A 27,886-nucleotide genomic window follows, 5' to 3' on the forward strand; every position below is an offset into this window, starting at 1 on the left:
CCAGAGAATTCCAGGGACGGGGGAAGGAGCAGTGGGAGATGTTGTTGTTTTTAAATCAGGAACCGGTCCTTTGCCAAACCCACCTCCCGTTTTCATATTGTGCGATGCCGGGATGCAGCTACACACCCCTTTCGCCCTGGAACGCTTCCAAATCATTCCACTTGGCAGCTGTAAAAATTGATTTCAGTTTGGAAATGGCTTGCGCTTCTTCAACACTCCACTGCTATTGGGATCATAACTTAGGCAGGATCAAGTGCCTTGTTCTCTAAGACGTGGAAAACTTTTCTTTTTGGGACTGCTCAGACTTGGATGACTGCGTTGTGTGAGGCAGACACACATGAATTGCAAGCAGGGGTAATTTATTTACTTTTTAAGATTTATTTTCATTTTTTGGCTCAGATGATTTTTTTTTTTTTTTTTTAATGCACCCTCAGAAAGAAAAACGTGCATAAAACCATTCGTCTGCAATGACTGGATGGCTCGGGGTAACGGTGTATTTTCCTGAGCCTTTTGTCTAACATTTAGTAACTTAAGACACTATCCGCATTGATAGCGATCAAGAAGATCTTTCCATCTGATTTTTTTCGCCAGGCTAAGAGGGATGATCATGCCAACCTGAAAGGTAGGAAAGAACTGGAATTCGTAGCATGTATAACTCTTATTGCAAGGAGCTAGTACTATTGCAAAACTAGTTTCGGCAGTGTCCAGAGCTATAGTTGTAATGGAAGGAGATGTTGTAATTCTCTTCCCTCTGTGTAGCACCTTCCAAAATGCAGAGGTTAATGTTACAGGGCCAGCTCCCTGCACTGCAGCTGCGAGCCTCTTGTGATCACGTTTGCTCCTTTGCTCCTGTGGAGATTTGTGTATTTGTTTGCTTTGGTCAAATTGAAAGAAAACCTCCCTCAACCAAAAATATTCTCTTGGGCCATTGTTTTTAAAAGTCCCCCTCTGCTGGTAGGAGGTTGTATGACCTAAAGACCACATCAACACTGTGAAACCCCGGCAAACGCGACCCTGCTTGTGGGGGATGTTGGGCTCGGGAGTAATTTGATGGGAGATGGTGAGGTTCAGCCCCAGCAGTAAGAGTGAATCTGTAATGCTGAGCCTGTGGACAGGGTTTTGAAGACCTGTCCTTTCTGGTGTCCTCCTGATTTTTCCAGTTTGTGGAAACTGGAGCCTCTTCTTGCACTGGAAAGGCTTAGGTGAGGAATGGGACTGATGATGTGAGCCTCGTGCCAGATATTCTCATGCTTAGGAAAAACTTGAGCCTAAGTTTGGAAATTGTTTGCTTGGATCTTCTCTTAGAGCAAATGTGCTGGAAGAGCTCTGTATGACTTTTCTGTCTCCTGTCCATTGCACCTGCATGTAGCTACTCCTCAGACAGCTTTCAGGAATTAACCTAAAAACTTCTAAAATCTCCCCAACGAGGTTCCCCTCTCTCCTGTCCCAGTCAGCCTTACCAAAGGATTTCAGCCAGTACAAAGTGGTGTAACAGTTTTTTGTTTGCCTGTTTTTTTAATGTAGTACAAAGTTAGAAATTAACATGGAGACTGTGGAATAAACCAGATGCAGGATTCAGTTCTGGTCCTGGGTAAATTCTTCTCTTAAGAACATGGACTCAGAATTTTTTTTTTTTTTTTTTTTTTTTTTTTTTTGTAGAGAGGAATCTTTCTTAACATTAAAATAGGTCAAAATGAGGACTGGACAAAGGGCTGACACCTGTGAAGTTTTCCAGTTCTGTTTCCCCAGATTGTTCTAGCTAAGGAAGCAGAATTTTCCTTGCCTGACCAGTAGAATTACTTGTTGTTTTCTGGTAGAAGCTGAGCAAATATGTTTGGTGCCTGGGGTGTTGCATTTTCAAGTCTGGAGAATTACGCTTCTTTTTGAGGTCTTTTACTTCATGACCTTTCCTTTCCCATCCCCTTGTACCATTCTCCGCTACTTGCGGTACAAAATGAGAGGCCATCTACAGCCAACCTTGCCATTGGGTTGTGAGTCGTGGTCTGTAAAGGAGACGTGCTTTGTGTCTTCCTCATAACTCCACAAAATGCCTCAGTGTTTTGTCTGAGGAAAGCACTCACATGCTTTAAACCTTGCTAAGTCACTGGAACTTGGTTACTTTCTAAAGTGTTTGAATTAATGTGTTTTAATTGAGCAAACTGCAAGCCTCCCTTTGGCTTGGCAGAGCAGGAAAACTGTGTCCATTTTATAAACTGGAGAGCAGCAGTGGGGAATGACCATGCCTTTCCGCAAAGCCGGGGATGGAAGCAGTGAGTCCTGACCTCTAACTTTTCTCTGAAAGGAGCCCCTTCCCGATCCCTTCTAGCCTCTCAGACTCCTAGCCACCCCACACCTCCTGCATCCCCTTGTCTCTGCTCCCTAATGCTACAATTACTTGGCTCTTTTTCAGATTAAAACCGAAGACCTCAGTGACTCCTTGCAATCTACAATCCCCCCTAGGTCAGGTCACCTTGTGCAGGGATCATCAATGATGCCTGGAAGCCAAATCGCGGGGGTAAGTGACTTTGCTGCTTCAAGGATCCAGAAGCCTGAAATGGCACTGGTTAGTGAACCTCCAGAGAAGAGGCTGACTTTGAGACACTTGCCACCAAATCACGTGTGCCTTTTGGCAGTGGCAAAAGGAGACTTGAGGATATGATGGACACTGAATTGGAAAAGTGAATCTGTGTTGGCAAAAGTCAGCTTCCTCCTCAGCCTCTTTCTTTTCTGCAGAAAGTTTTGCATGGGTTCAAAGGCAGACTGGACATGTACTTGGAAGAGATTTCCTTTGAGGGTTTACTAAGTAGGCAAACCACACCATGCTCAGGAAATCCCTTGAATTGAAAATAATTGGAGGCTGAGACAACATCAAGGGGAAGCGTTGGATTTGTTTGCCCTGGTCTTCCTCTTTCATGAACGCCTGATTAATGCCATTGTTGGAGATAGGAGCCTAGGCTAGATTAACCCTTGAACTAAACCAGTATAGCCATCCTTGAATATGTTGGCTCCAATTGATTTACACAAGAGAAGAAATCAAGAGGGAATTTTTTTTCCCCTAAGGTAAAAAAAAATGGGAGTTTAGCACTTACCTCTTGTTAAATGCTAGTGGGAGTTAGTTGCCAGAAGGCCACACAGCTGCCCAGTAATCTCTTCCTTCATTCTTTTGTGGGGTATTCACATTCCTTACACAGTTATGGGACTGTTCAAGTTCCCCAAGGCTTCAAAACCATTCTTGAGAGCTCAAAGAGCTCATCTTCTTGAGTAATGAGTACCTTTAAAAATGTACCTCTAAAGAGAGTTGGTCTTATTGGGGCTTCTTTTTGTTTGTGTGTCTATCCCAAACAAATGCAAGCTCTTATCCCCTAATTCCAACAATGGACCTGGGGCTGGGACCCCAGTAATGTGAAAGAGTGCTAAGATGTAATCCCCATCTCTCAGTGCCTATTGCCTGCTCTTCTCAACGCAGGGTGGGGAATTTCTGGCAGCTACGTGGCGAAGAACAGGAAACATTTTTGGATCTGGTCACTGTGTCCATTGCAATGCATTTGATGTTGGTGCAGAGAATCAGGTGCTGCTGGGCATAGCTTCTTTCCCATGTCAGCACACGGATGGCTGGGGAATCAGCCTTCTGTGGAAAGTAGGCTCTCAGTGCTCATGAGATGGGACAGTCAGCTGTACTTTCCTGTGTAATTTTAGGGAGTTCACGGAAAATATATTATCTGGAAGAAACTGAAATCCAAGAGGCTTCACTGTTACTTCTAATAACCAGGTTTTGATTGTCAGTGCCTCAAAAACATAATTTTTCAGTAATTTACTTTTTCAGATAAAAGTAGACAATTCTCCATGTGGATGTCTGTGTTTGCACAGATCTCTTATATACCTGAAAACCTCAGATCCTGGAGTACCTTTGTATCTGTAGCTCTCCAGTGCATGAACTGCACAAATCTGGTGTGTTGGCAATTAAAGTGTGAATGAGATCAAGGACAGTACAAAAGAGCAGGGAAGCTTTACAGGAGAGGTGATGCTGTGTGAAGAGCAGACACCTCTGAGTGTTCTTGTTCCCTTTGCTTTTTCCCATAGGATATGAGCTCTCTTCACACACTGCAGCAGCTGGTATTGCTTCCTGGTCATATGCAGTCAGTTCCCCAGTTTCTTCTGTCTCAGTCTCAGGCTGGGCAACAAGGTAAGAGCAATATAGCTGAAAGGCACATTGTTATAAGCAGATACATATCTAGGAAAAAAGTCCCTTCTCATGACTGTTGCTTTTAATCTGGTCTGTTAGGTTTTCCCAGCATGATGGTGTCTGTTCCCCTGCTATGTTACCAGAGCTATTTCCCCCTGCTCTTCGCCCTGTGCTGGTTCCCACACCTGGGGTGATCCCTTGCACATGTAGTTGCTCCAGGAAGGGTCCTGTTCGGGAGGTGCCACTGGCACCTGTGGCTTGTGTGCACCAAGAGTGCCACCTTGGGGCCAGTCTTTGCAGACCTGGTAGGGATCCCATCTCTGAAATTCAGGACAGCACCCGGTTGGCTTTCAGCAAAACAGCAAGGAGCCTGCTCCTTGCGGAGCAGTTGCAGCCCGCCTGGGCTTCCAGCCTCGCTGGGTTAGCACTCTTCATTTCTTCCAGAAAACTGATGAGAGCCCAAGTTGATCTCTCCAAGTAGCTTAGAGGAAGGAGCTGCGCTGCTCTGGTGGAAGGACGATGCTGGCACTAGAACAAACAGGTCTAACCTAGCCAGGAGCAACCCGCAGATGAGAGCTGAGAGGTTGAGTTGCCAGCGGTTGTTCCCAAATCTCGCTCCAAGCCATGGGGCAGGAGAGGACAGGAGGTCTAACTACTTCTGAAACAGAATATAATCAGCTTCACAAAAGGGATGAAAGGATTGAGGACTGAACTCTGTGCTTAAGAAAGTCCCTGCATTTCTATTTTTGCTACCGATTTTTTTTGGCATTTCTCCAATAACAGGGATACAGGTATGCCATTGATGAAGTTTTATGCTGCTTGTGGACAGGCAAACATAGTCTTTGATCCATAACCTGGCAGATGCAAAGGGACTTGGGTCCTTTGCTCACGTTCTTGATTTATTCCAGCACAGACGTCCCCTCTGCATGGACCAAAATTGATAATTAAAACCTTAAAATCTCTGCCATTTGAATCCACTGGTACATACGCCCCCCAAAAAAACCCTATATTGTAGGCAAGTCAGAAACCTATTTCTCATTGACAGTGTATAAGCTCCTCTCTCTGCCAAATGATGCAAAGTGATGTATAAAGAAACTACTAGATGTATATTTAACAATAATCTAGAATTCAGCTTGTTTGAAATGGCAGGATCAGGATAATCTATTGCTTACTCTCTGCTTTTGTAATAGGAAACACATTATACTGGACAAGAAAGCTTGCTTTTTATAGAGTTAGTTTCTTCTGTAATGAGACTTCCTTTGGCAGCTATAACCCCTACAGCAGATGGCCACTTGTTTGGCCATGACGCCTTTGGGTTCCAGACTTGGTAAAGACTGGATATTCTGGCCAGTAGCCAGCTTTTTGTGTAAGAGCTCTTCCATGTGAATAGATTATTGCCAAGTTTTAACGGCTCTCCGCCACTGGCAGGTGAGAGCGAAGGCACAGATTGGTTCTTCTGGAATTATTTTTTTGGTACAGATACAGGTGGAGCATTCTTCATACTGAAGAGATGCACAAAATATTCCTGAAGTTGTTCCTCAGGCCGCCATGGGAACATCCTCAGTGTTTCCTGAGTTCTGACTGATGGGTACATCAGTTCATGGATTTCATGGCCAAAGGGACTTGGCTGTGGGCTTAACCTTTCTAAGAGGACACGTGTTTTGGTTTGGTTTTAGTGTTTTAAAGCTATTTTTAAGCCAGAGAAGTTCCCAGGTCTGATTCATTATGCTCTGATCTGGTTCATCGTGCAGCCCTTCAAACAGCTAATGCTGGCACACTTGAATAAGGGGGTGAGCGCTCTGTGCTGTAAAGGTGGAAACAAGCAGCCAGGTAGGTGCTGGCCATGCTGTCAGCCAAAATATTGCTGCTGAAGTCTTCATCTTATGGAAACACAGCCTCAGTCTCATCAGCTGTTGAACCGGTGATTCCTGAATCCAGTCCATAATTTTCATTTGAGCTAGAGCTTAGCTTTCGCAAAGGTGTTCAATCATGATTTTAAAGACTCCAAATGACAGAGCATCCGCCATGTCCCTAGGCAAGCCATTCCAGTGATTAATTACCTTCACTGTTAAAAATGTGCACCTCATTACCAGCCTGCATTTGAAATTCAAAGTTGTTCCAGCATTAGAGAGGCTTATTGAAACACCAATCTAAATAAATAAATGGGATCCTGCACATTCAGATCTAAATTAAAAAAGGAAAGACAGAAAGAGAGAGAGGAGGGAGTGATCGGTTCTGGAGATTATCTTTTTTCTTTTTCTTTTTTTTTTTTTTTTTTTAGAAGTCTGTATATTTCTATAGTTTTCTCTATAATTGTCAGTTACAATCAATAGAATATATTGACTATTTCAAGAAAGGTTATAAATCCTCACTAAATTCTATAGGATTAACCCACAACAAACTTGAAGAACCTAACTAAATTTCTAGGGAACTACACTGTCTCAGTCGCTACTTAATCCTTTAAGACGTTCCCTGTAAGAGATACAGGCTTGTACTTGGCAGTTTGTCAACTAAACAATTATGCAGTCTCCATAAATACTATTTTTTGTTAGTTTTATAGATTTTGCTTTTTTTCCTTTCATCATTTTGTGTCAGCTTATATATTCCAAAAGAAATTCAATTTATTTGAAATACAGTAGGGTAGAAAAGAAAGGGTCAGATGGCTTCAAAATTGACACATCAAAATGAAATGTATAGTAGAAAGCAGAGTGGGTAGGCTCATGAAATTAACTTTAGGATCAGGATTTTTTTTAACAAGATCAAGTGGCTGAAAGTTGGAGTCAGAAAAGCTTCTACTGGAAATAAGATGCACATTTTTTTTAACAGCTACAATGATTAAGCACTCTGAGAGATCACCACTAAGGAGGTAGTAAATTCTCTGCTGCTTGGCATCTAAAATTCAAGCCAGATGTCTATATAAAATGTCTATGCCCTAGTCCAGCCTTGGGTTAGCGAGCTACGTGCAGGGATCAGTGGGTGAGATATTTTACCTATACCCTTGTTGTCATAATCCCTTTCAGGCTAAAAAGCCACGAAAAGCACCTTTCCTTTCTCATAACCCAACTCAGAGCCATCCACATTTGTAATGGCTGAAATTCTCCTATTTTGAACAAGCGCTAGCTGACATCTTCCATTCAGAGCTTCATGAGCCTTTCCTGCGCAGGGTGATGTTCAGCTGCCTAGGTGCTGATGAAGGAGCTGGTCTGATCAGATATGTCTCTCTTTGTCTCCTCAGCTTTGCAGCCAAACATCCTCTCCTTCCCTCAGCAACAGGGCAGCCTTCTCCTCTCCCAGCCGGGACCCAGCCTGGCATCACAGGTAACTTGCCTCAACGTTCAGTCCAACATACAGTCCCACCCTGAGAAGCACCCACCTACAAAAAGTGCTGCTTCATTAAGGGCAAATGGCAGAGAAAACTGTGCTTTTCTATTGTTGTGACTCTAGGCATCTTTTTTTGGTGTTTTAACAGGCTGTGGGCCGTTCTGGGCTCCCTGGCTCATCAGTTGAACCCCATCTGGATGTACCCCAGCATTTGCAAGTGGCAAAGCACCTAACTCCATCGGGAGCATCTGAGGAACCCAGTGACCTGGAGGAGCTGGAAAAGTTTGCTAAGACTTTCAAACAAAGGCGAATCAAACTGGGGTTCACACAGGTGAGCCGTCTCACCAGTGGGAAGGGTGGTGTTGCTTGTGATGTGGACATGTTGGGCTGGAGGAATTTGTGGCAGAGGAGTGGATAGAGGAAGCGCTGGATTAGATAGAGTTTGGCTTTGTTTAGACCATCCCCTTCCAAACACATGAAGAAACAAACCCTTCCTAATACTTCATTACCATGACCTCATTATCTGCACTTTCTTCAATACACAAAGGCTCAGGGGTGTTGGGCAGACTCCCATGGGAAAAGAACTCACTTTGTCTGGAAGGCAAGTCGTGGAAACTAGGCTGCCCCTGTTCTGGAAGCCAGGGAGGTGGTCTGACAGCAGGAAACTGTGAGAGTTTTTTCTGAGCTCATGTTGTGATTCGGATCTTTCCTGGCAGGGTGATGTTGGACTTGCCATGGGGAAGCTCTATGGCAATGATTTCAGCCAGACCACCATTTCCCGCTTCGAGGCTCTCAACCTGAGCTTTAAGAATATGTGCAAGCTCAAACCTTTGCTGGAGAAGTGGCTGAGTGATGCAGGTGGGTGACATTACATGCAGAAACACCACCAGCCTTGGCCAGGATGAGGGGATCCATGCAGGAATCTCCAATAAAAGCCTGGAATATCGGGGCTGGAGCCTCTCTGATCTGTGGCTGGGCTGGTAACAGACTGCTTTCTTCTGTGGATCACCCAGCTGGTTGCACAGCTGCCTAGATACCAAACCACATCTGTCCTTTCTCTCTGGCAATAGGGATTCACATGGCGATTTGATGTCTGGGGCAGTCCCTTCCTGCATCGCCTCTTGCTCTGTTGCGTGGCCTGGGGCAAATAGCTGGGCTGGACCATTCAGTTCCTCCTTGTGTAAAGCAGAAAGAGTAGGAAGTGACTCCTAAAGTGCTCAGAGATCAGCCTGTGAGCAGTAATTAGAAACGGAAGGTTCCACTGCAAGGGGAATCCCCAGTAGCAGCAGTATTGGGCTGGTGTCCTCCCTTGGCTGCAGGCCATGGCAGGAGTGGCATTAATCTCAGGTGCTTCACCCAGCCCTTCAGGAGTTGCATGTTTGACCAATTTATGTCAGGAGGTGTCTCAGCTGCCTGAGGCCTCACCCCAATGGTGTTAAGTCAATATCTTTAACTGTGTGAAATTAAATAATTGGAAAATGTGTGGTCCCCATCAGAGCAGGCTGGAAATCAAGCTGGAAAAAGGAAAAATAGTGTGTTGATTAAAATCTTAGCATGCATATTTCTTTCCCGATTTGGACAAGATCATTGATGGATTTGGGACTGTTCGAGCAATTTTAATCATCATCAGAGGAAGGATCCACAATGTAGGAACGCTTAACTTATTTTAGGGGGTGTGACAATTCCGAGAAAGGAACTAGGAATGAAAATAACTCATTATCTTCTTGAATATCTCTCTTCCCCTTCCTCTTTCCTCAGAATCTGCTCCTTTGGATTCTTCCATGAACACTCCCAATTCCTACCCCTCAGTGAATGAGATGTTTGGACGGAAAAGAAAGAAGCGAACCAGCATTGAGACCAACATTCGCTCCACGCTGGAGAAAAGATTTCAAGATGTGAGGGGAAAATCTTTCAATGTGTCATGAACTGTCTCGAAGTTTAGTATTTGCTAGGTTATAGTAGCACCGAATCATCAAAAAAAGATCTTTTGTTTGTTTTGACAGCAGGTTAGAAAATGCTTGAAGGGGTTAACAGGGAAGGTGTCAAAACCAAAGAACCCGGGCCTGATTATTTCCTTGGTATATGTTGTTTCAAAGGAATCACAATTTCATCACCATATCTCCCCATTACTGTCCACTGATCAATGCCCTAGTCAAAGCTGATCTCCTGCACCCACCTCTTCTCTTTGCAAGTTGTGGATGCGTGTCTCAGGAACCGTGTGGCCACGGTGCAAGACGGAAACAGATGCCCCATTAAGCAGGTCTTGGTGAGACCACAGAACTAGTTGCTCCGGATATTGCTGCTGAATAATTTCAGAAGTGGAGCCTTTTACTTTTTAAGCATCAAGATTTTCAAGAAAAATCACTAGAGAGCAAACAGAGCTTTAAATCAGTAGGACTAACTTGTTCATTGAAATTTTCTCATCAAAACTGTTTTTGACCAGCCCTCATTTTTCCTTTGTTTCTCCCTCATATCGGATCATATAAAAATTTCCTCCCAAGGCTGTTAGTGAGAACAAAAAACATTGTCAGGTCATTAGGGCACCTCATTTTTAGCTAGTATGAGGCATTCTTTGTAATGGGAAAACTGTCTTGGCATCTCCATGCTAGGGATTTTTGACTCTCAACTCTCCAACTCAGATCAAAACCCATAAAGCTAAATGCTGTCAAATGCACCAGAAAGTAAGTGACTTGGAAGAAAGGATAGGCACTATTATTTCCTTTTATAAACGAGGGATGGAAGAAGAAGGAGAAGAAATGGCTTTTCTGAGATGGTGCAGGTGGGTGTACAAACAGCACTCGGAGCTTGTGTGTCCTGTGTAGTGATAAGAAGACCAACAGTCATTAGCTTCCCCCCAAGCAATGATTTAAGGTGCTGTTAAGATCAAAGAGTGTGGTGCTTTATGCAATAACAGGTACTGTGACTCATCCTCCACTGATTCCATGAGACTTGATGTTGAATCAGAGGCACTTTCTGGTTCACAGAACATAATCTCTCACCCAAATATTTACCCTTTGTCTTAGAAGTAAATTTTCTCCCCTCCACAGTTTACAGCCAACCCCACCCTTGCCCTCTGCCTTTCCAGCAGCAGAAGCACACGTTGATGTTATAAACTACAGCTTTTTGGGGCTTTCTTTAACCTCCTGCCCTTTCCTAGCAGAACCCCAAGCCCAGTTCAGAGGAGATATCCTTGATAGCAGAGCAGCTCTCCATGGAAAAGGAGGTGGTTCGGGTCTGGTTCTGCAACCGGCGCCAGAAGGAAAAACGGATCAGCTGCCCGATGCCATCCCCCATCAAATCACCTATCTACAATTCCAGACTGGTGAGAGACTTTGGAATAAGGAGCTCTACAATGCTACCCCAAACTAGAAGGGAAAAAGGTGGGAGAATACAGGAGGGTATGCTGGAAAAGGAAACAGGACAGGACATTTCCTTGTGCACACAAGTCCGCAAGTTGCTGGCAAGCCCACAATCCAGTGGGGGACTACACCTGCAGGAGTGTGCAGAGAGGCAGCTGGGCTAGCCATGGATGGGGCATACACACAGCCAACATCCCAACTTGAATGGAATCTCATGTCTGCACTTACAGAACATTTATTTTTATTTGATTAATGAAAACAATAGAAAAAATTACATGTTTTCTAGAAGGTCAGTTTAATTGTAGGATAATTTATCCAAACAGGGGTGCTATTCCAAAATTTTTCACCCTGAGATTGGTAAATAGAAGCTTTCCAAAGTTAACAGAGAAGGAATCAGCATTCCATGGAATGCAAATTACATCCACTCATGTAAATTTAGTTGTTAACTCTGAAACCTAATGATAACCATTTACATATCAGTTTGTTGTTTTACATCTGTGCAGAAATGCAGAGTACACGTCAGTATTGCTAGCTGTCCTTCTTTCATGTTGTACATTCACATTTTGGTAAGCGTATTTTCACGGCCAGGAAGGATGAGGGAAAGAGAAACTGTTGCGAGCTGGTGAAAGTGCGTCCTACTGTCAGTGGCTACTGCGGATAACGAGCTACTATTGCATTTCTGCTAGTTAATAGTTGCTTAGTTGCTTCCACATATAAAAGTGGCAGGAGCCTCCCTACGGTGTTGTTAGTGCTGGAGCACAGGTGAGTGGGAGGGAGAGTACATATTTGCAAGCAATATTTTATCTTCAAATCTTCTGGGTTTTGGAATTATCCATCAGAAGGCAGGAAAGCATCTCAAGGAGTCTGGTCACTTGTTGCACAACACGTTTGGTCTACAGTCACAAACACAAAATGCTGCTTGCAAGCCATGAATTTTTAAAGCAGTAGCTTTGGTGAATAGTTTTCTCGTGAATGAGTTATACAAAGTACACCTTTGCTCATCAGTCATTCTGAACAACGTGTTGCCTGTAGTTAAAGTATCATGGTTGAACAACAAATGCCCCAGGCTCGCTTTGATTGTGGCCACCAAATTACTAATTGTCACCTGAGAATTCTCACCCATCAAGAACTCCCTAAAGGAAAAGGGATTACTTGTGCCCAAGACCAGAGTTGGGACAACTTGACTGGGACTAGGAACGTCCAGTCTGAAACATGCAAAGGGCAGTGGCTCCTACCAGTGTGATCTTAGGGCTTCCAGAAAGTTTGGCTTGTGTTTGACAATTTCAGGCTTTTCCATAGCTGATCCATAAAGTTAGACCTGTGTAGAGAATGTCAGGCATATCTAATACTCATTGTGATTTGTTTGCATGGCCCTGGATGCAAGAACGGTGCTTCTACACTACAGTATGAATAGAAATATCTGTGGGTGCCTCAGATGTAGATAAGAAGTCTGCCTGGGAGCCAGCACACTCTAAAGGGAATGTGAAAGGAGTGGCATTTTGTAATCTATCCCCTCACAGTGCCAACTGCTTACTGTTTGCTTCTGTTTCTCTCTAGGTCTCTACCTCAGGGTCCTTGGGGCCCCTCTCCGTCAATCCGGTGCATAGCACCATGCCTGGGACTGGTAAGCCTTGAGAAACCTGCCCCACTCACCATTCCTTCCCTCCTTCCTCTCCTCTTGCTCTCTGACTACTTGGTTTCTAGGACACAATCGCAGGCCAGTCTTCATAAGACCCTTGGGTTTGGCCAGGGAAAGTATCCCCGCATAACTGGTGTACAAGGGATAAGAACAGCAGAGATTTCCTCTTGGCTGGACCAAAGACATGGAAAGCTTCCTGGGCATGGTAACATTACCAGGATAATCCTAGGCAAATTTTACTGGGGTGTTTATGTTCGGGAGCCAGGCACACCTAGAAGCCAAACAGGAGGAGTGCTTGGGGGTAGGTTACTGCATTTCTTCAGCAGAAGACTCTCATGTCTCCTTCGAGAAGTGCGATTCGCAGGAATAGAAACGCAGTGCTACCGAGAGCGCGGTCCTGGAGACCCTCGCTTGCTCTGTGGCTGGGGCACAGATTCTGCCTTCCTGCTGCAGGGCTGCCAGGGAGTCAGACGAACAACAGAATGGGTTCAAGGCGCTGGAAGAGTCTGGGCTGGGGCTGTCCTTGGCAGGAAAAGGAGATCCCAGCCTTACTCTGCTCTCTCTGCCACACAGTAACATCATCGTGTTCCCCAGGGAACTCCAGCAGGCCCTCATCCCCTGGCAGCGCACTCCATGCCGGCAGCCCCGGCACAGCCCAGAGCAACTCCAAAGCTGCAATGAACTCGTCCGGTTTCAACTCTTCAGGGTAAGGCAGTGGGGGCCCCCAGCTTGCTCCCTGGCAAGGGCATCCGAGGGCTTGGGAGAAAAGCAATGGAACCTTAGAGAAGAACGTGCAAGCCTTTAGAGACTCTAGCAACGTGGAGTAACATGGGGGCATGTTCTTGGGATACGGCCGTTTTTCTGCTTGAAGGCAAATATTAAATCAAGTTTTGCCTCAGAAACTGTGCTCGTTAAAAAAGGAAAAGAAAACCAACAAAAAACCTGAATAGAAACACTGGCCATAAGGACTGTCATAAACCAGCTCCTTGTGTGGAAGAAGCAGAAGAAAGCATATTTTGCTGTTTCTGCTTGGCTAACCCCCTCCACAGCCAGTGTTCTCTCCTGCAGTGCCACCCAGAAAGCGCTGCCGCAGAGTAACTCTTCCACAGCGGCAGATGAAACAAGAACAAAGATTTTCCTCTGCACTGCCTTTAGATGCTATAAAAGCATTAAGCCACGCACACGAGCTCAGAGCCCTTCTGGTTATTTCACTGAATGTGCCTCTGCCACAGTCTGTGCTGCTCAGGCCTCTCTGCACTTGTAGTTTCTGCTGCTCGTTGCACATCGCATCAAGGATGCTGTGTTAGTAGGAGGGCAACAGAGAGCAGAGGGCGTTACCCATAGCTGCTGGGCTTTCTGAGTCAGGGATCATCCTGTGCCGTGAATCAGACCTCCTCGTACGTGGAGGAAGTCCAACAGCCAGCTAGCACGTGAAGTCATGATCACAATGGAAGATGTTGCTTAGACAGGGGTTTTGCTATAAGCTTCCTAAAGCAGCAAAGGATCATTTGCTGCCAAGTCAAAGTAAGGTTACAAATGGAATAATAATGATTTTTATTTCAAGGGGAACTGTTAACAACATGGCAACTGTAGCTCTTATTCCCTGTGTTGCAAACAGATCTTGGTACCGATGGAATCAACCTACCTACCTCCACTGAGATGACTCCTCCATCATGTGTAAAAGGAGCTCTGACTTCTAGCTATGGACCAACTTCTCTAGGAACAATGCTTGGGGCAACATCTGGCGTTCAAGTGTCTTCAAAATGCTGCCAAATGAAGGTCTTGTTTAAGGGAAGCCATAGCAGCAGAACTCTCCAGGGACTCAAACTGCAGCTGACCTTCCCCAAGGATTCTCAACGCCCACAGTGACATTATAATACTCTCCCAGGCATTCACTTCAGGAATGAGCCCTTGCTTAGCACTATCAGCATGAAACACTGCCCTCTGCTTGCAAATCTCTGCATCCACGCTGGATTGCCTGGCGATCTCTAATCTGGAAGGATTTCTATGTCAGGACCCTCTTTTCCCCTCACTCATTTCAGAGCTTCCCATAAGAAGGGTCTATCATGCTGTTACTGTCACGCACACACACCATAAACCCCCAAACTGAGCCGAGGTTACCCAGTTCATTTCACCAGAGACCTGTGTCTAGATGTGAGCCTTGGTTTTCAATAGACTTCCGAGGTCGATGGCACTGTGCTTTGTCCACCACCAAACTTGCTTTGCTTTGAGCCATTCTGCTCTGTTTCTAAAGGTGCTTTTTTTTCTTTTTTCTTTCTTTTTTTTTTTTAATTAAGTATTTTACAGCCTTCTTATTTTTTCCTTTTAAAAAAAATTGTTGTCTTTTGCAAAATTTGTGTCCAGGTCTTGTTATTGTTCACAGCTGGCCTCACTGCCCCACTGGAGGACGTCACTGTTTGAAAACCTTGGGTGAACACAAAAGCAGTTTGTGTTGATTTGATGAGGCAAGGATTAGTCTTGACCTTCCCTTCTTTCTTTTACTCATCCTTTGGGTTTTATCTGATACCAAACGAAACAACCTCCCTGGAGTAGAGGTGTGCATGTGTTCTAGTCTTTCCTGAATTTTAAGTAAATTAGCTTGCCTGTTCTCTGCAGCATGTCCTCCTGCTCCTGGGAGGACAAGTTGTATTGCTCAGGTGTGAATCTTGAGGTTTTTGTGTGCAAGTGTTTCTTAATATCACGAGATGCCAAAGTGTAGGAAACTTTGACTTTCACAGAATATCACCAGGGAAATTGTTGCTAATTTGCAACTCTCCACCTGAAAAGAGGTAGATATTTAAATTTGTCAAAGTAGACTTGAGTAATACAAATTCCTGGTCAGGTTGTCAATGGGTAATTAATTCAGTGGAACTAGAGTAAATGAGTATCTGGTTCACAGATTGTAAATAGACATTTTTGAGTAGTAGTCTTTTTTTCTGATGGCTTATTTTTTTAGGTAAATGTGAGTTTTTTTTTTTTAAGTAAAAATTATCATTTGACACTTTTGGGGAAAAAAAATATTTTTTTCAGTTATTTCTTATACTCCTCATTCAATCCTGAGAGATGAATTATTGTTATAGGGAGTCTACAGACCTTGAGAGTTTCTCAGTTACTTTTACACCAAGTATTGGGCCCTACATGCACATTGTATATGGAACTGCATTGGTTGCTTTGAGTGAGGTTTTGCTATAGCAACAGACACTAATAATAATGAGAGAGGACTGGAAAAGATAAGGTAACCTTTCTTGAAAAGCGGAAATTAAGAAAAATACTTCTTTTTTAAAACTACTAAAATAAGGCTTTTTGCCAAAATGTTCTAACACAAAAAAGGGAGAAACTGTATTTCTGTTTCCTGGATTCCCCATCACCACTCATTTACCTCTAACTGAAACACTTTCATCATATCTGTTTTTCAGTGGAAACATTAAAATTAAATGAACCTTTTTTTCCAACAATATCTACTGTGATTTAAAAAACATTTTATGTTGGGAAAGCAAGAAATGTAGATGGGAAGTATTAATCTAACTCTCCTGCTTGTTACAGCCCTTCTTTCTGCCATTAATTAAATTTTCTTACACGCTCGGAGGGTTGATTTCAAGCCTTATTCTCCATTGCTTTCCAACTATATTTAGAAATGTGAAATGAATCATTTGAATGTAATCATTCTAAAGCTAAACTGTGACAGGTTTGGTACAGCTGCACGGACGGGTTTTCTCGGCAGATTTCTTAAGGTTCCCATTACTGTCTCTAACAGGGACTTCCCTGCGAGAACTCTCTCCCACAGCTAGAGAGAGGAATTCAGCATGACAGCTCCTATGGTGTGCCTTAATCACAGGATTCTTGAGGAAAAAACAAATTCTCCTCCGGCCGAGGAAATGATACTACAGCAGTGTTTTAAAACAGCTGCCTTTAACCTCAGCTGGTTGTTCGCTGGCTCAGCCGCAGGGACAGGCCGTGCGAACATGCCCTCCCTGTGCAAACGTACCCCCGCCATTCGGCTCCACGGGGCTGCTCGGAGTGGTGGGCTCTCAAAATGGGCGAAGGCAAGCTCCGCAGCCGCAGGGCAAGGCTGCTCAGCTCCCCTCCGGCGCTGGCTCTGTCCCGCTGGAAAAGCGGCGTGCTGGCTGCCGAACGCTAACAGTGGGAGGGTCTCCCGAAAAGAACGCGCTCGCGTGTGCGCAACCGGGGACTAGCAACAGTTCTTAATCGCACGCAAGCTCTTCGTTACTGGGTAGAGAACTAGGGATGATACTATGTTTAAGTATTTCTCCTGATTCATTTCCATTAATTTCCCATAAGCAGCTGACTTAGACTGGCGGGGAGGCTGGTGGGGCGGGACCAAGGGATCTGTACTTAGATCTTAGGGAGGGTACTTAGGAAGGGTAGGAGACACAGGAAGGAGCGTATCAGCAGAAATTTGTTTTGCTTTTTAACTGAACCATGCCAGCGTTTTGTTGGAAAGAAATCTTTCTAGAGTTGTGTTTCTCTCCTCTGGTCTAAAAGATTAGAAAAAAGTATGCTTTTACATGAAAATTTCAGTTCTGTCATAGTTTAAAAAAAAACCCAACAAAACCATCCAGAAAGCAAAGCATTGACCTGTACTCGTGTGCAGATCGAGTGTGTGGGAGGAGAATTTTCCTCTCCTGTCCCTGGTTGGGATGGCGTAAACCCTACGGCACCATGAGCCAGTGTGCGTTGACGACTCAGTCCTGCCACGGCTGAACCCTGCAAGATGTGTTGCTATGGGCTTGTGCCCTTGGAGAAGAGATTCCCTAAGTCCTAAGGGAGAGGCATAGGTGATAACTGGCAAGTTCATAACTCCTCCCTCCAGGAGCTGCCTTCCCTTCCAGGCCTGTCATTGAAACACCTCACTTGAGCTCCTGTGAGGGCTGGCCAACGCTGAGAGGAGGATGGAGGATAAAACCGCCAACCTATTTTCATGCCAGCCTGAGAAGTGATTTGCATGTGACTGCTCACTGAGTGTGCTGCAACCCTATGAATAAAGGCAGCAGGATTTGGATTCTGACCAAACAAGAGCCCTGGCCAGGGATGAAAAAGAGGGGTGGCTGGCTCTCACTCTGTAATTATAAAGATCCCTTAAGAGGCTTCTAGCTTTTTAAGCAATAATTTTACAATCCTTATTCAGAGCCAGTTCCGTATGAAAAAGATGTTCAAGTGGCATGAAGGGATCTTGCTCCAGCCTCTCCCTCCTAAGATACAGACCTTCTTAAAATTAATACTCTGCATCAGGGAAACAAATGCATCACAGCATGGCATGCTGCTAAGACGATGATTCTGTCTCTCTTCTACTTCTCCCCCCCTTTTTTTTTAAATTTTGGCTGTTATAAATATTTAAAGATTAGCAGGTACTAAGAATGAATTTAAAGCACTGATCTGTACCTTTGGAACACCCTATCTTATTTTACTTCCTGCACGACCTTGGACAAATAATTTAATCCCCATTAGGCAATGGTGATGATAATCCTTCCCTTCTCCCAGTCCTCAACTTTTGCTAAATAGCATAGTTCATGAATGATGAACATTACATTCATTACTGATTCTGCTGCCAGCCGTCACAGAAGACATTTATTACACTGACCCTTGGTAAGACCCTAGTTTCCAGCTTGTTTCAGTTATGAAAAATCTCGAGTTATTTCATAGATTATAATCAATTATTTAAAAGCTCAGAAGTGACCATTTGAATTGCCTTCATAACCCTAACCTGCAAATTTTTCCCAGTAATTCCTGCATTAATCGTATCCCTGATAGCTGAGCTGTAACTTGGCTACTGACTTCAGAGTCAGTTGACAGTCTACTTAAACACTTGGTAAAGGATCCCAGAGGTATGTGAGTCTCTTCGTCAAAAGAGACCAAAAATAAAGTTGTGAAAGGCAGCTTACTATTTACAATAATATATTTACAAGTTACTGTACATGTATACACCCTTACAGTTTAGAGAAGATACATCAAGATCAAAACTTGGCTCTTAATTGACAAGTGAAGAGCCATTTAATTTTCCATATTTTTTTCCATTTCCATTATTCCATTTAATTTTCAGATATTCCTCCAAGTAATTTGCTCCCACAAAAGCATCATTGCATAAATTTTGGAATATTATTTCTGAAAGCTGGGAGGGAAATCACAAATTTATTGAATGCTGAATAACGGCATCTGCACATTAGCATTGCAGCTGAGATCAAAGCCAAGCTGTGCCAGGTGTTGTGCAAACACATCATGAGAGTTGATCTCCACTGAAAAGTTTATGAACACAATAACAAGTCTCTCAGGTTTATTGATAAACTGGTCCTGAATAGGAAAACAAACACTAGCAGCTTGTTTTACAAAAACCTACAGTTGGAAGGGAAAGGTCTTCATTCCCCTGTCTTCTAGGAATACTTCCAGTCTCACAAGAGCATCTAAGGGATTAAAAATACACAGAGCAGGAAATTCCAGCTTTCCAAGACTAAAGAGTCACCTCCCACAGCCATAGATAAACAATGCAGGGAACAACTGCTCACGAGCAGATGTGCCTCACAGTACCTATAAGAACTCACATAATCTCCTGAACAAACTGATCCGCTACCAAAGCAGCCCTTGTGCCTGGAAAGAGTCTCCACGCTCCCTGTCCCTGTCCTTCTCTTGAGAAGAGCTCCTCTGCTCCTCCACCCACCGTTAGGACTCAAGCATCAGTGACGTGAACCCCAGGAGTGAGCGAAGAGCCAGCTGTCAGCTGAGTCCCTGTCTAAAAACACCTCTGTGGGTCCATTCCTATGGCTTGTGAGTATAAGGGGTGCAACCCCATTCGTCTTTGATTTTTATCTGTGGCCTGGTCATTTACAAGGTCTCTGGAGAAATGAGCCAGATCCCACTCAGTTCCAAAATCAATCCAAGGACACGGTATGCCTTGGGCAGTTACGGTCAGTCTGTAGGTAGACCTCTCACTCTAGTTCCCGCTCTTCTCAGGCAGAGGCAACTGAACTGGCACCCTCAGAATATAAAACGGAAAAATACTCCTGACTTTCCTCTGTATTGACAGATGCTGGAGTGCATACAGGAGACGCACTCCTATTAATGGCTGACGTTAAGGGTCACTTTTCCACTCAACTGCTGTACCAACTGCAGAGCTCTAAGCAAGCGTGCAGACCAGGTAGGAGGTGGGGTACCTGATACCTCCGTGATGTTTAGCAGTGCCCAAGTTCAAGCAAGACTGGGAAGGGCTGGATAATTAAGAATTTGCTGTTGGTATTTGGTTTATTTTATTGTTCCTTCCCCTTTCTTTCCTCTTCTGCTTTCCACCTGTGAGGAGTGTGAGTGCAAGCTGGGAGGACAGGGCTCTGTTCCTTGCCCTTCCCAGTTTTCCCTGTGGCCCTCATCATTCCTGATGCTCACAGCCTTGGGACTTACTGTCCTGGTAGAATTACATAATCACACAGAATCATTAAGGTTGGAAAGGACCTTTAAGATCATCAAGTCCAAATGTCAACCCAACACCACCATGCCCTCTAAACCATGTCCCGAAATGGACGTGGTTAGGATCTATGCTAAATCTACTAGCATAGATCCTAACACTTCAATACAATGCCTTCAATAGCTGAGCTTAAATTCAGGCTCAATTCTACAGATCCCAGCAGCTTGAGCCAGCAGAGACTCGTGTCCGAGCTGCAGCAGGACCCCCTCTCTTTGCACCAGGGGTCCCTGACCGCATGGCCTGTGGGTTTGCTTCAGAGCAGGGGCCAAAATGCTGACACAGGAGAGAAAATCAGGAAGTTTTAGTTCAAGTATAAGAGCAACCTGCAATCTAAAATCTAACTAGAAGCTTATTTGAGTGTGTTGCTAGAGCTTTTATAACACAGAGGAGCATCCTACGGAGTGCAGCACACACAACAGACCTAAGTGACCATAGATGAGGCCTCTTTTATGCCCTGAGTGATTGGTTTCGCTCACAGTTCTTTGGCTGTAGGGAAGGTTTGGGTTGTTTGGGACACACAACCTCCTTTAGACAGTTTTTAAAGCGAATTGAATAAACAGAAATTACATGGTACCAACACAGAGTTCACTCGCCAGCCTTGGAGGAAGTACAGCCCTTTACTTGATCCTCCCTCCTGCCTCTGCCTGGCCGTGGTGCTCGGCCCCAGCTCAGCTCCTCACTTACTCATCCTGTTCTGCATGTTCTGTGTCACATCTCCCTGCGCATCCCGCACCACTCCCCAGCTCCAGACCCAAGCAGTCCCAAACTCACCGACTCCTGTCTCGGCCTCCCCTCCTTGCAGTCAGCACAGGACAACACAAAGGTGATCACTGCAAGCCCACCCACCCAGCCTCTGCTTCAAAACCAGGTACAAAACTTGAAAGAGGACTCCAAGAGAGTTTTTTAAAAAACAACAGCAACAAAAGGACAAAAGCACCTCCCCTCTCGCTTGATCCAGCTTTATTCTTCACTTTATTCTCCTTCAGCAGAGAGAAAAACACTCGGCCAAATTGAAGTCTGGGGAGCGCACGGGACTCTTGCAGCCGGGATGGCTGGGGCTGGACGGCGGTACCAGCCCGGCTGGCACACTGCAAACGCCTGTCCTTGCGTCTGCTGCGCGCTGCCCCCTTCCCCGCGCTGCGCCCCGCGCCCTCCCTGCCCCGGGGCACGCGGCTGTGCTGCCCGGATCCCTTTTCGCCTCCGGGGGAGGGAAGCGGGGCAGAGCAGCCGGGCGTGGGGAGCGGAGCGGCAGGGGAGCATCCTCCGGCGGCGCGGAGAGCTGGGGGCGCGGGACCAGACCCTCCCCGCAGGAGCTGCCCGGCGGGGGCGGGGAGGCGAGGGAGGATAAAAGCCTCCCGCTGCGGGCCGGCACCGCCTCCCTTCCCGCGCGCGGGGCCGGCGGCGGCGAGCCCGGGGTAAGGAGCGGGCGGGGGGCGCCGGGCTGCTGGGAATCCCCGGCGCAAGGGCCGCTCCGGGGGGGCCTGCTCGGGCCCCGGGTCGCGCTGGGAAAGGGGGCGCGGGCCGCCGCTCCGTCCACCGGCCCCGAGGGCGGGAGGCGGCCGGGCAGGGCTGAGCCGCTTTGGCGGCGGCGGCGGCGGGGCGGGGGGGGGGGTGTGGTGGTGGTGGTGGTGGTGGTGGTGGTGGTGGTGCTGGGATTCTTGTTTTTCCCCAAACACGTGAGGGCCTCGGTAACGAGGAGGGGCTTGCGGGGAAAGGGTGCTGAAGAGGGCCCCAGGAGAGCCCTGGGGGTTTGGGTCTGGTTGTTCTTTTTTTCCCTGGGGTCTCTGCGAATGGGCTGGGCTGGATGCTGAGGCAGAGGGTCTGGGTGAACACGCCTTGCTGAGAGGGTTGCTCTGCTCGTAACGTCCTCGCTCTGTGTTCAGCAGGATGGTTTCCATCGTTCTCGAGGTGGCCTGCAGCTTTGTTGCCTGGCTGTTTCTGTATGCCTGCTTCTGCTGCCGGAACAAGAACCGTTCCTACGAGTGGAGCTGCCGCCTGGTCACTCTGCTGCATGGGGTGGTTGTCACCTGCCTCTCGGGTTACGTTGCTGTCTTGGATGGCTCCTGGACTCTGACCAATGCAGGTATGTTTGGAGTCTCACCCTGACACATGTCCTTGTCATGCAGCGTGGGCATCTCTGCTTCTGTTACAGGTGGAGTGGGGGCCTGATTGCCTTGTCCGTCTGTTCTCTTACATGAATGTTTTTGGGGCAGGATTTTGTTTAACTCCCCTGGTGCTTCTCCAGCCCTTGCAGCTTCTTACCGTTAATTTTTTTATTCTTTGTTTTGTTTTATCCATGTACATATTGAAAACTTTCAGGTTGGCAGCTTGAGTTTATTGCAGCATTAGGTGTAGCACAGTGTTGAGAAAGACTAAGTGCTCTTCACATCTCTAAGGGTGCAATAACTCCTGGCATTTGGCTGTGGGGTTTTGTTTGCTGCTTTCTGTCATTAAATCTGAAATAGTTCTGCTGATGGGAGTTGGGCTTTCCATCCCTGCTTTCTAAAAGGGTGGAGGGAAAAAGAGAAACCCAAGTGTGGCAGGATGGGATGGCTTGCCTGGGTCTGCTGGGCAGGCAGAAGTGTGAAGGGACAGCGGAACCGGACATCCAAGCTAGCAGCCTGGCACTTGGCTCACAGGATAAGGCTGGAAACTAAGGAGGAAAGAATCATACAACCTGCATTGCTCCATATTGTAGAAGAATGTCTTATTTAAGATGCCAGTCTTATGTACATCTTTCATTTCAGGTTCACCAAACACATCTCTGCAGATCCACGTGCTGTCCCTGACCTTGGGCTACTTTATCTTTGACCTGGGCTGGTGTCTATATTTCCAGACAGAGGGAGACCTAATGCTGTTCCATCACACACTGAGCATCTGTGGCATGATCATGGTGCTGGGGCTCGGGAAGTCTGCTACAGAAGTCAATGCCGTTGTATTTGTTAGCGAGATCACCAACCCACTGCTCCAGACCCGCTGGTTTCTGCGGGAAATGGGGTGTTACCACACTTTCCTGGGAGAAGTGGTGGATTTCTTCTTTGTGTTCCTCTTCCTGGTGCTGCGAATCGGGGGAGGAGCTTTGATCATGTATGCGATGGTGACATCCCCTGATCCCAGCTGGCTGCTCAAGGCTGGAGGCTTGGCCATGTACCTTGTATCTTTGGGATTCATGGTTGAAATCTGCCACTTTGTCAGGAGGAAAATATTGAAAAAATACCATTCCTGGACAAGCCTGAGGAGTACTAATGCACCTGTGAAAACTAATGGGCACTTGACAGCTCATTAACGGGTCATGGATGACAATCCCTTGGGCTTGGGTCCTGGCTACTGAAGCCTATTGCTGTGAAAAGAACTCCTGAAAGTGATGTGGAATTGACTTTCTGGCGCTGGACCGCTACCCCTGGAGGAGATGAATCAGTGCTAGGGACACGGGAAAGCTGACAGAAGAGGGGTTTGTGTGGAAATCTGAGGAGCCTGGCACATCTACTGAACTGATTCCCAGACTTCTCCAGCAATGGTACAGTCTCAAGGAGGGTGGCAATGCCAGACCTGTTCAGCCTGCAACCAATAATGGCACAGTCTGTATGTTCTGTAATCATTGGGAGGTAGCATTATTTTACAGTGTAGAGCCAGAAAATCAAATCTGAAAAATATCTTCCTGCCAGTGGGACCGGGTAGGGTGTGACCTAGCAAAGATTTACTGAGCCTCACTCTCCCTTAATCCCAGAGTTGGACAACACACTTCACTAAGTACTTGGATGAAAGCCTCTGAACAAGACTCAGGTGCTTGCAGTGGTATAGTAGAGTTGTCCTTTGAGTGTGTGAAGTGATGGTTCTTAAGGTGAGGCAATGTTTTACCTCATTGTTTTTAATGACACATTTCTTTTTTTTTTTTTAAATACTTGCATTCAAGCAGATACTGATCTTAGAGCAGTGTGACTTCACTGGGATTGGCTCAGGCCCTTGCAAACTCCCTTGCAAACGAGTCAAGAGTTAGACTTGTGCCAATAAACTCCATAAGCAGGTGTCCACCTAGCTTTGGATTGCTTTAAAAAAAAATAAGGCATTTTGTGGTTGAGATGATAGAGAAGAGCCCTCTTTGGATGCTCTTTCTGTTCTGGGGTTGGCTCATTTACAAGTCACTTAGACTCGTTTTAAGTTACTTAAGTGACTATATTTTCAGGGGTGACAGTAATGTTTAGGCAGATCTCAGTGTAACATCTGCTCCATACCAGCAGGTCTCGGAGTATGGACCAGTTCTCTTGTTTTCTTTACCTCTCAGAATTGTGTTCTGACATTTCCCCCGGGGTTTTAATGTGAATTTCCCTCTAAGGCTGTAGTTCAGATTTACTCTCCCATAATAGGCTTGCTTACAGCTGTGGAACAAATGGCCTTGTGTTGCCCTCAGGCTTAGCAAGGCTGGTTGCCTTTCCTTCCTGCTTTCAAAGACTTTGTTTAGAAAAGATCTTTTCCTGGAGCTAAAGAGCCCCTGAAACAGTCTGTGTGGCTTTTACTCAAGTGAGGTGTCACCCCAGCTGCAGAGGGGAGCAGTGGGAAGGCAGCTGGCTGTGGATGCAGCCGTACTAGCTCCCCCATGCCTCTTATCTCACCAACTTTGGCACCGTTCAGGGCAGATAGCTGCCTTGGCTGGGGTTAGAGTAAGGTGTCTGGAGAGATTAAAAAATGACATGAAATAACCTAACTTTTGACATGCCCTCTGAATGCACCGCAGCTATGAATCCAGGCAAGTTGTTTTTCTAAACATGTTAGCCTCCTAAGAGCCTTGCACTCCTGATCGCTTGCCAGAATGGTTCTGGGGGCCTGGCCTTGTGAGGTATGAACCCTGGCCAGAGTCACTGTGCTCTTCTGAAAAATCCTATGAGTGATGAGACATCTAATAAAGTTTATGTCCTCTTTTTAAAAAGAAACAATTGATGTAATGTTCTTTTGTTCTGGGTCTTAAGGAGGCAACTGAAGTTAATGCTGAGGAACACAGGCTTGAGGGTAGCCTAAGCATGCTAAGTAGTCACTGACAAAGCTCTGGCTCATGCCCTTCATGCAGTTCAGGAAGGATTGAGCTGGGGAAACAAGCACAGACTGTGCCATGTGCTCTGGAGCTCAGGTTTGAGGTGTGAAGGATAGATGAGGGTCACCTGAACCTCAAATTTGTGATTAATGTACCCATAACCTGCCTTGCCAATGAGTCATGGTCAGTAGGGCAGGGAACATAAAAATGGGCCATTAAACTGAGGTGTTTGCTCTGGATGGACTCAAGATCATGGGGTAACTGAAATTATGGTCATGGCCTACATCCCAGGTTGCCTTTTTTCTTCACAGCACCAATGCCTTTCTGTTGCTGCATTTCATCCTAGGAATGACCAACTCAGAAGGCTTGGGTTGCGAGGTGGTTTGTCTGCACTGTCTTGGAAGAAGCAATAGAGAGCATAAGAACACCTTTGGTGTTACGAGATGTCCTAAGCCGCTGCTGTATGGCTGTTTCCAGCTGAGAACCTGCTACTGCTGGGCCAGGACTCTACTGTCTGGAGTGCAGGCAGGCCTGGGCTTGGCTTCCAACAAGAAAAGTCTCTTCCTTCCGCTGAGGGATAGTAACCCAGTGCACCCTGCTTGCTTGCGTGCAAAACCGAACTGATAAGCACTTACCCTGTGAGATTTGAAACAAAGTGAGTGCCCTCAGGTGATCATGCACCACATCTCATCTTAGGATAGTTTTTGTGTTAAACCCTCTAACATGATGCTAGAAAAGCACCTGGCTCCACCCTCAGTATCCCATTGCATTTCTTATTTGGTAATGCTTCAAAGAATGTGTTGTTTTTTTTTAATATAGGTGCCTGACTTTTATCTGTCAAATATCTTTGAGGGCTTTTACAGTCACAAGAAGTGAGCATCAGCCTAGGCTATGGAACCGCTGTGGTTTTCCAGTTCTTGTATCTTTCTAGTTTATTTTTGGACAAGATGTTTCCTGGTGTTGGCAGGCTAATATCTTCTGTGACCCATCTGTGTTGTAAGCTCTCGTTAGCATAGGTACAGAAAGAAGACAAGAAGAAAGAGTGTACTGCTGAGGGAGGGTGTAGCTATACTAAAATGGGTACAGCGTGCAAATAACTGTTAGCAGAAGTTCCTGTCCTGGTCAGTTTTGCTGATTGCTATTCATCTGCAGACAAACTGAGCCAGTGCAACTCAGCCTGCCTATTTAAATGGCTGACTCCGGACAAAGCTAACAAGAAAATGAGCGCATAAGCTGCACCTAACTTCTGGTACAATCCACTGGGAAATGATTTAACTGGCTACCTGGCATCTCACTAAATTCAAATTTTGCACATTGTATGATTGAGAAGAAAAAAACCCCACAATTCCTTCTCTATATCCTACCTTGGGCATTAAATGGTCCTTGCCTTGTTAGGACTTTCAGAGTGCTTTTTGTGACCATCTCCATTTTCTTCCTGGCGGTTCGGTTTCTGTGCTGCAAGTCAACATCAGCCCTATAGCTTTCTGTCTGTCACCACTGTTCTGTACCGTAAGCTCAATATTAGAAAAGCTCCATCTCTGTTGTTATTGAGGCTATTTGAGGGGGCCTAGGGGCCTGGTCCAGCAAAGGTGGAGGAAAGCAAGGTGAGACCTAAGATTTGTCAGAGAGGCAAATGCGCTATTAATGCTAGTGAGGATGTTGTTCTGAAACAGCTGAAGGAAGAGCCTCTTGTAGCAATAGGAACCTGTGCCTGGCCTGAACTGGAAAAGTAAGAGATATCCAGTGGAAAACAGGCTTATTACAAGTGCTGTAACAGGCAGGACAAACCACTCCTACCAACTGTATTTCAAAAGGTGAAACTTGACAGGATGAAGGGAAAAAACCCACCTGTTTCTGGGCGTGAGAGATTTTTTGATTGCAACTTACAAAAGGAGTAAGTGTGTTGGTTGAAGGAACGTTTTTGTAAGCTACTTCAGGTGTCCTGCATAAGCCCTGTTGCTACTCTGTGGCTGTAGGTGAAGAGGGGAAAGATGTGGTTTAGCACTGAATGCTTGTAGTGAGAGGAAATTTCTGGGCTTTGTAACTGCTGCGTAAGCGCTGGATGAGAGGGTATGTTTAGGGCAGGGCTGTGTGCTTTCCCAGCCTGCTGAAGCTGCACGCTCCGGGCTGTACGTCACCTTCCAGCTGCTGCTATACTGACGCAGTTTTGCAAGTGCTGTAGAAGAGTGGGTTCACATCAGGCGCTGCCTGGGTGTGAGTCAAGCGAGCCCGAGTCGGCGTGCGGCCGTGCCTGTTACCTCTGGGACACGCGAGATGACTGAAGCGGGTGGTGGGTGCCTGGGCCTAACTTCCCGTGCCCGCAGGCTAAAGCCATGCTGCGCGTGTGCCCAGCAGCATCGTGCCCTGCCTCTTCTGCAAGCGACAACCTGCCGGGCGTTGAGCCGCCACCCTCCCGCCAGAGAGGCCCCCAAGCCTGCCAGCTGGAGCAGTCGGGGCCAGCACCGAAGGTCACCAGCCTCTTGGCTGGGTTGCGGAGGGATGCGCCACAGAGCTGCGAAGGGCCTGCGGGACGGGGCCCCTTCCCTCCGGGAGCGGGCGGCGGTGCCCCCCTCCCCCGCTCCGCCTCTTCCCGCTCCCGCTCCGCCGCCCTTGCCGTCCCTCCTCCCCGCCAGCAGGTGCCCCTCGGCCGCCGCTTCCTCTTCCCGGGCGCCGCGCCGGCCCCCGCAGCCGCGTCCCCCCTCCAGGTGGGTGCGGGGGCCGGGGCGGCCGGGGCGAGGGGCAAGGCCTGGCCCCGCAGCCTGCCCCGGCCGCTTTGCGGGCTGCAGCCGCCGGGCGCTCCCCGGCCGCGCCTCCGCCCCGCGAAGCTGCGGAGGCCGCCGGAGAGGAGCGGGGCCGGCAGCCGCCGGGCCGGGAGGCGCGGAGGGAGCGG

The 27,886-nt window shown here is 46.6% G+C and overlaps 2 protein-coding genes across 2 annotated transcripts in view; both read left to right on the forward strand.

The window, feature by feature from the left end:
* Nucleotides 1-14,160, forward strand: part of POU2F3 (POU class 2 homeobox 3) — a gene marked incomplete at its 3' end in the record, with an annotated part of 41,732 nt that extends 27,572 nt beyond the window's left edge. The window contains exons 5-14 of the mRNA XM_082010069.1: nucleotides 2,411-2,515; nucleotides 4,081-4,183; nucleotides 7,419-7,501; nucleotides 7,653-7,835; nucleotides 8,221-8,362; nucleotides 9,263-9,399; nucleotides 10,665-10,826; nucleotides 12,421-12,487; nucleotides 13,076-13,208; nucleotides 14,121-14,160. Of these exons, the coding sequence (XP_081866195.1) occupies nucleotides 2,411-2,515; nucleotides 4,081-4,183; nucleotides 7,419-7,501; nucleotides 7,653-7,835; nucleotides 8,221-8,362; nucleotides 9,263-9,399; nucleotides 10,665-10,826; nucleotides 12,421-12,487; nucleotides 13,076-13,208; nucleotides 14,121-14,160 (1,155 nt within the window). The remainder of the gene's footprint in view (nucleotides 1-2,410; nucleotides 2,516-4,080; nucleotides 4,184-7,418; nucleotides 7,502-7,652; nucleotides 7,836-8,220; nucleotides 8,363-9,262; nucleotides 9,400-10,664; nucleotides 10,827-12,420; nucleotides 12,488-13,075; nucleotides 13,209-14,120) is intronic.
* A 7,697-nt stretch (nucleotides 14,161-21,857) lies between these two features.
* TLCD5 (TLC domain containing 5) lies at nucleotides 21,858-23,256 on the forward strand (the record flags this gene model as incomplete). The annotated part of the gene is made up of 2 exons (XM_082010064.1): nucleotides 21,858-22,053; nucleotides 22,718-23,256. 2 exons carry the CDS (start codon nucleotides 21,858-21,860, stop codon nucleotides 23,254-23,256), a joined length of 735 nt encoding a protein of 244 aa, XP_081866190.1.
* Nucleotides 23,257-27,886: the final 4,630 nt, after the last annotated feature.

This window comes from Phaethon aethereus, assembly GCF_964289735.1.
Source record: "Phaethon aethereus genome assembly, chromosome: 23".
NCBI lineage: Eukaryota > Metazoa > Chordata > Aves > Phaethontiformes > Phaethontidae > Phaethon > Phaethon aethereus.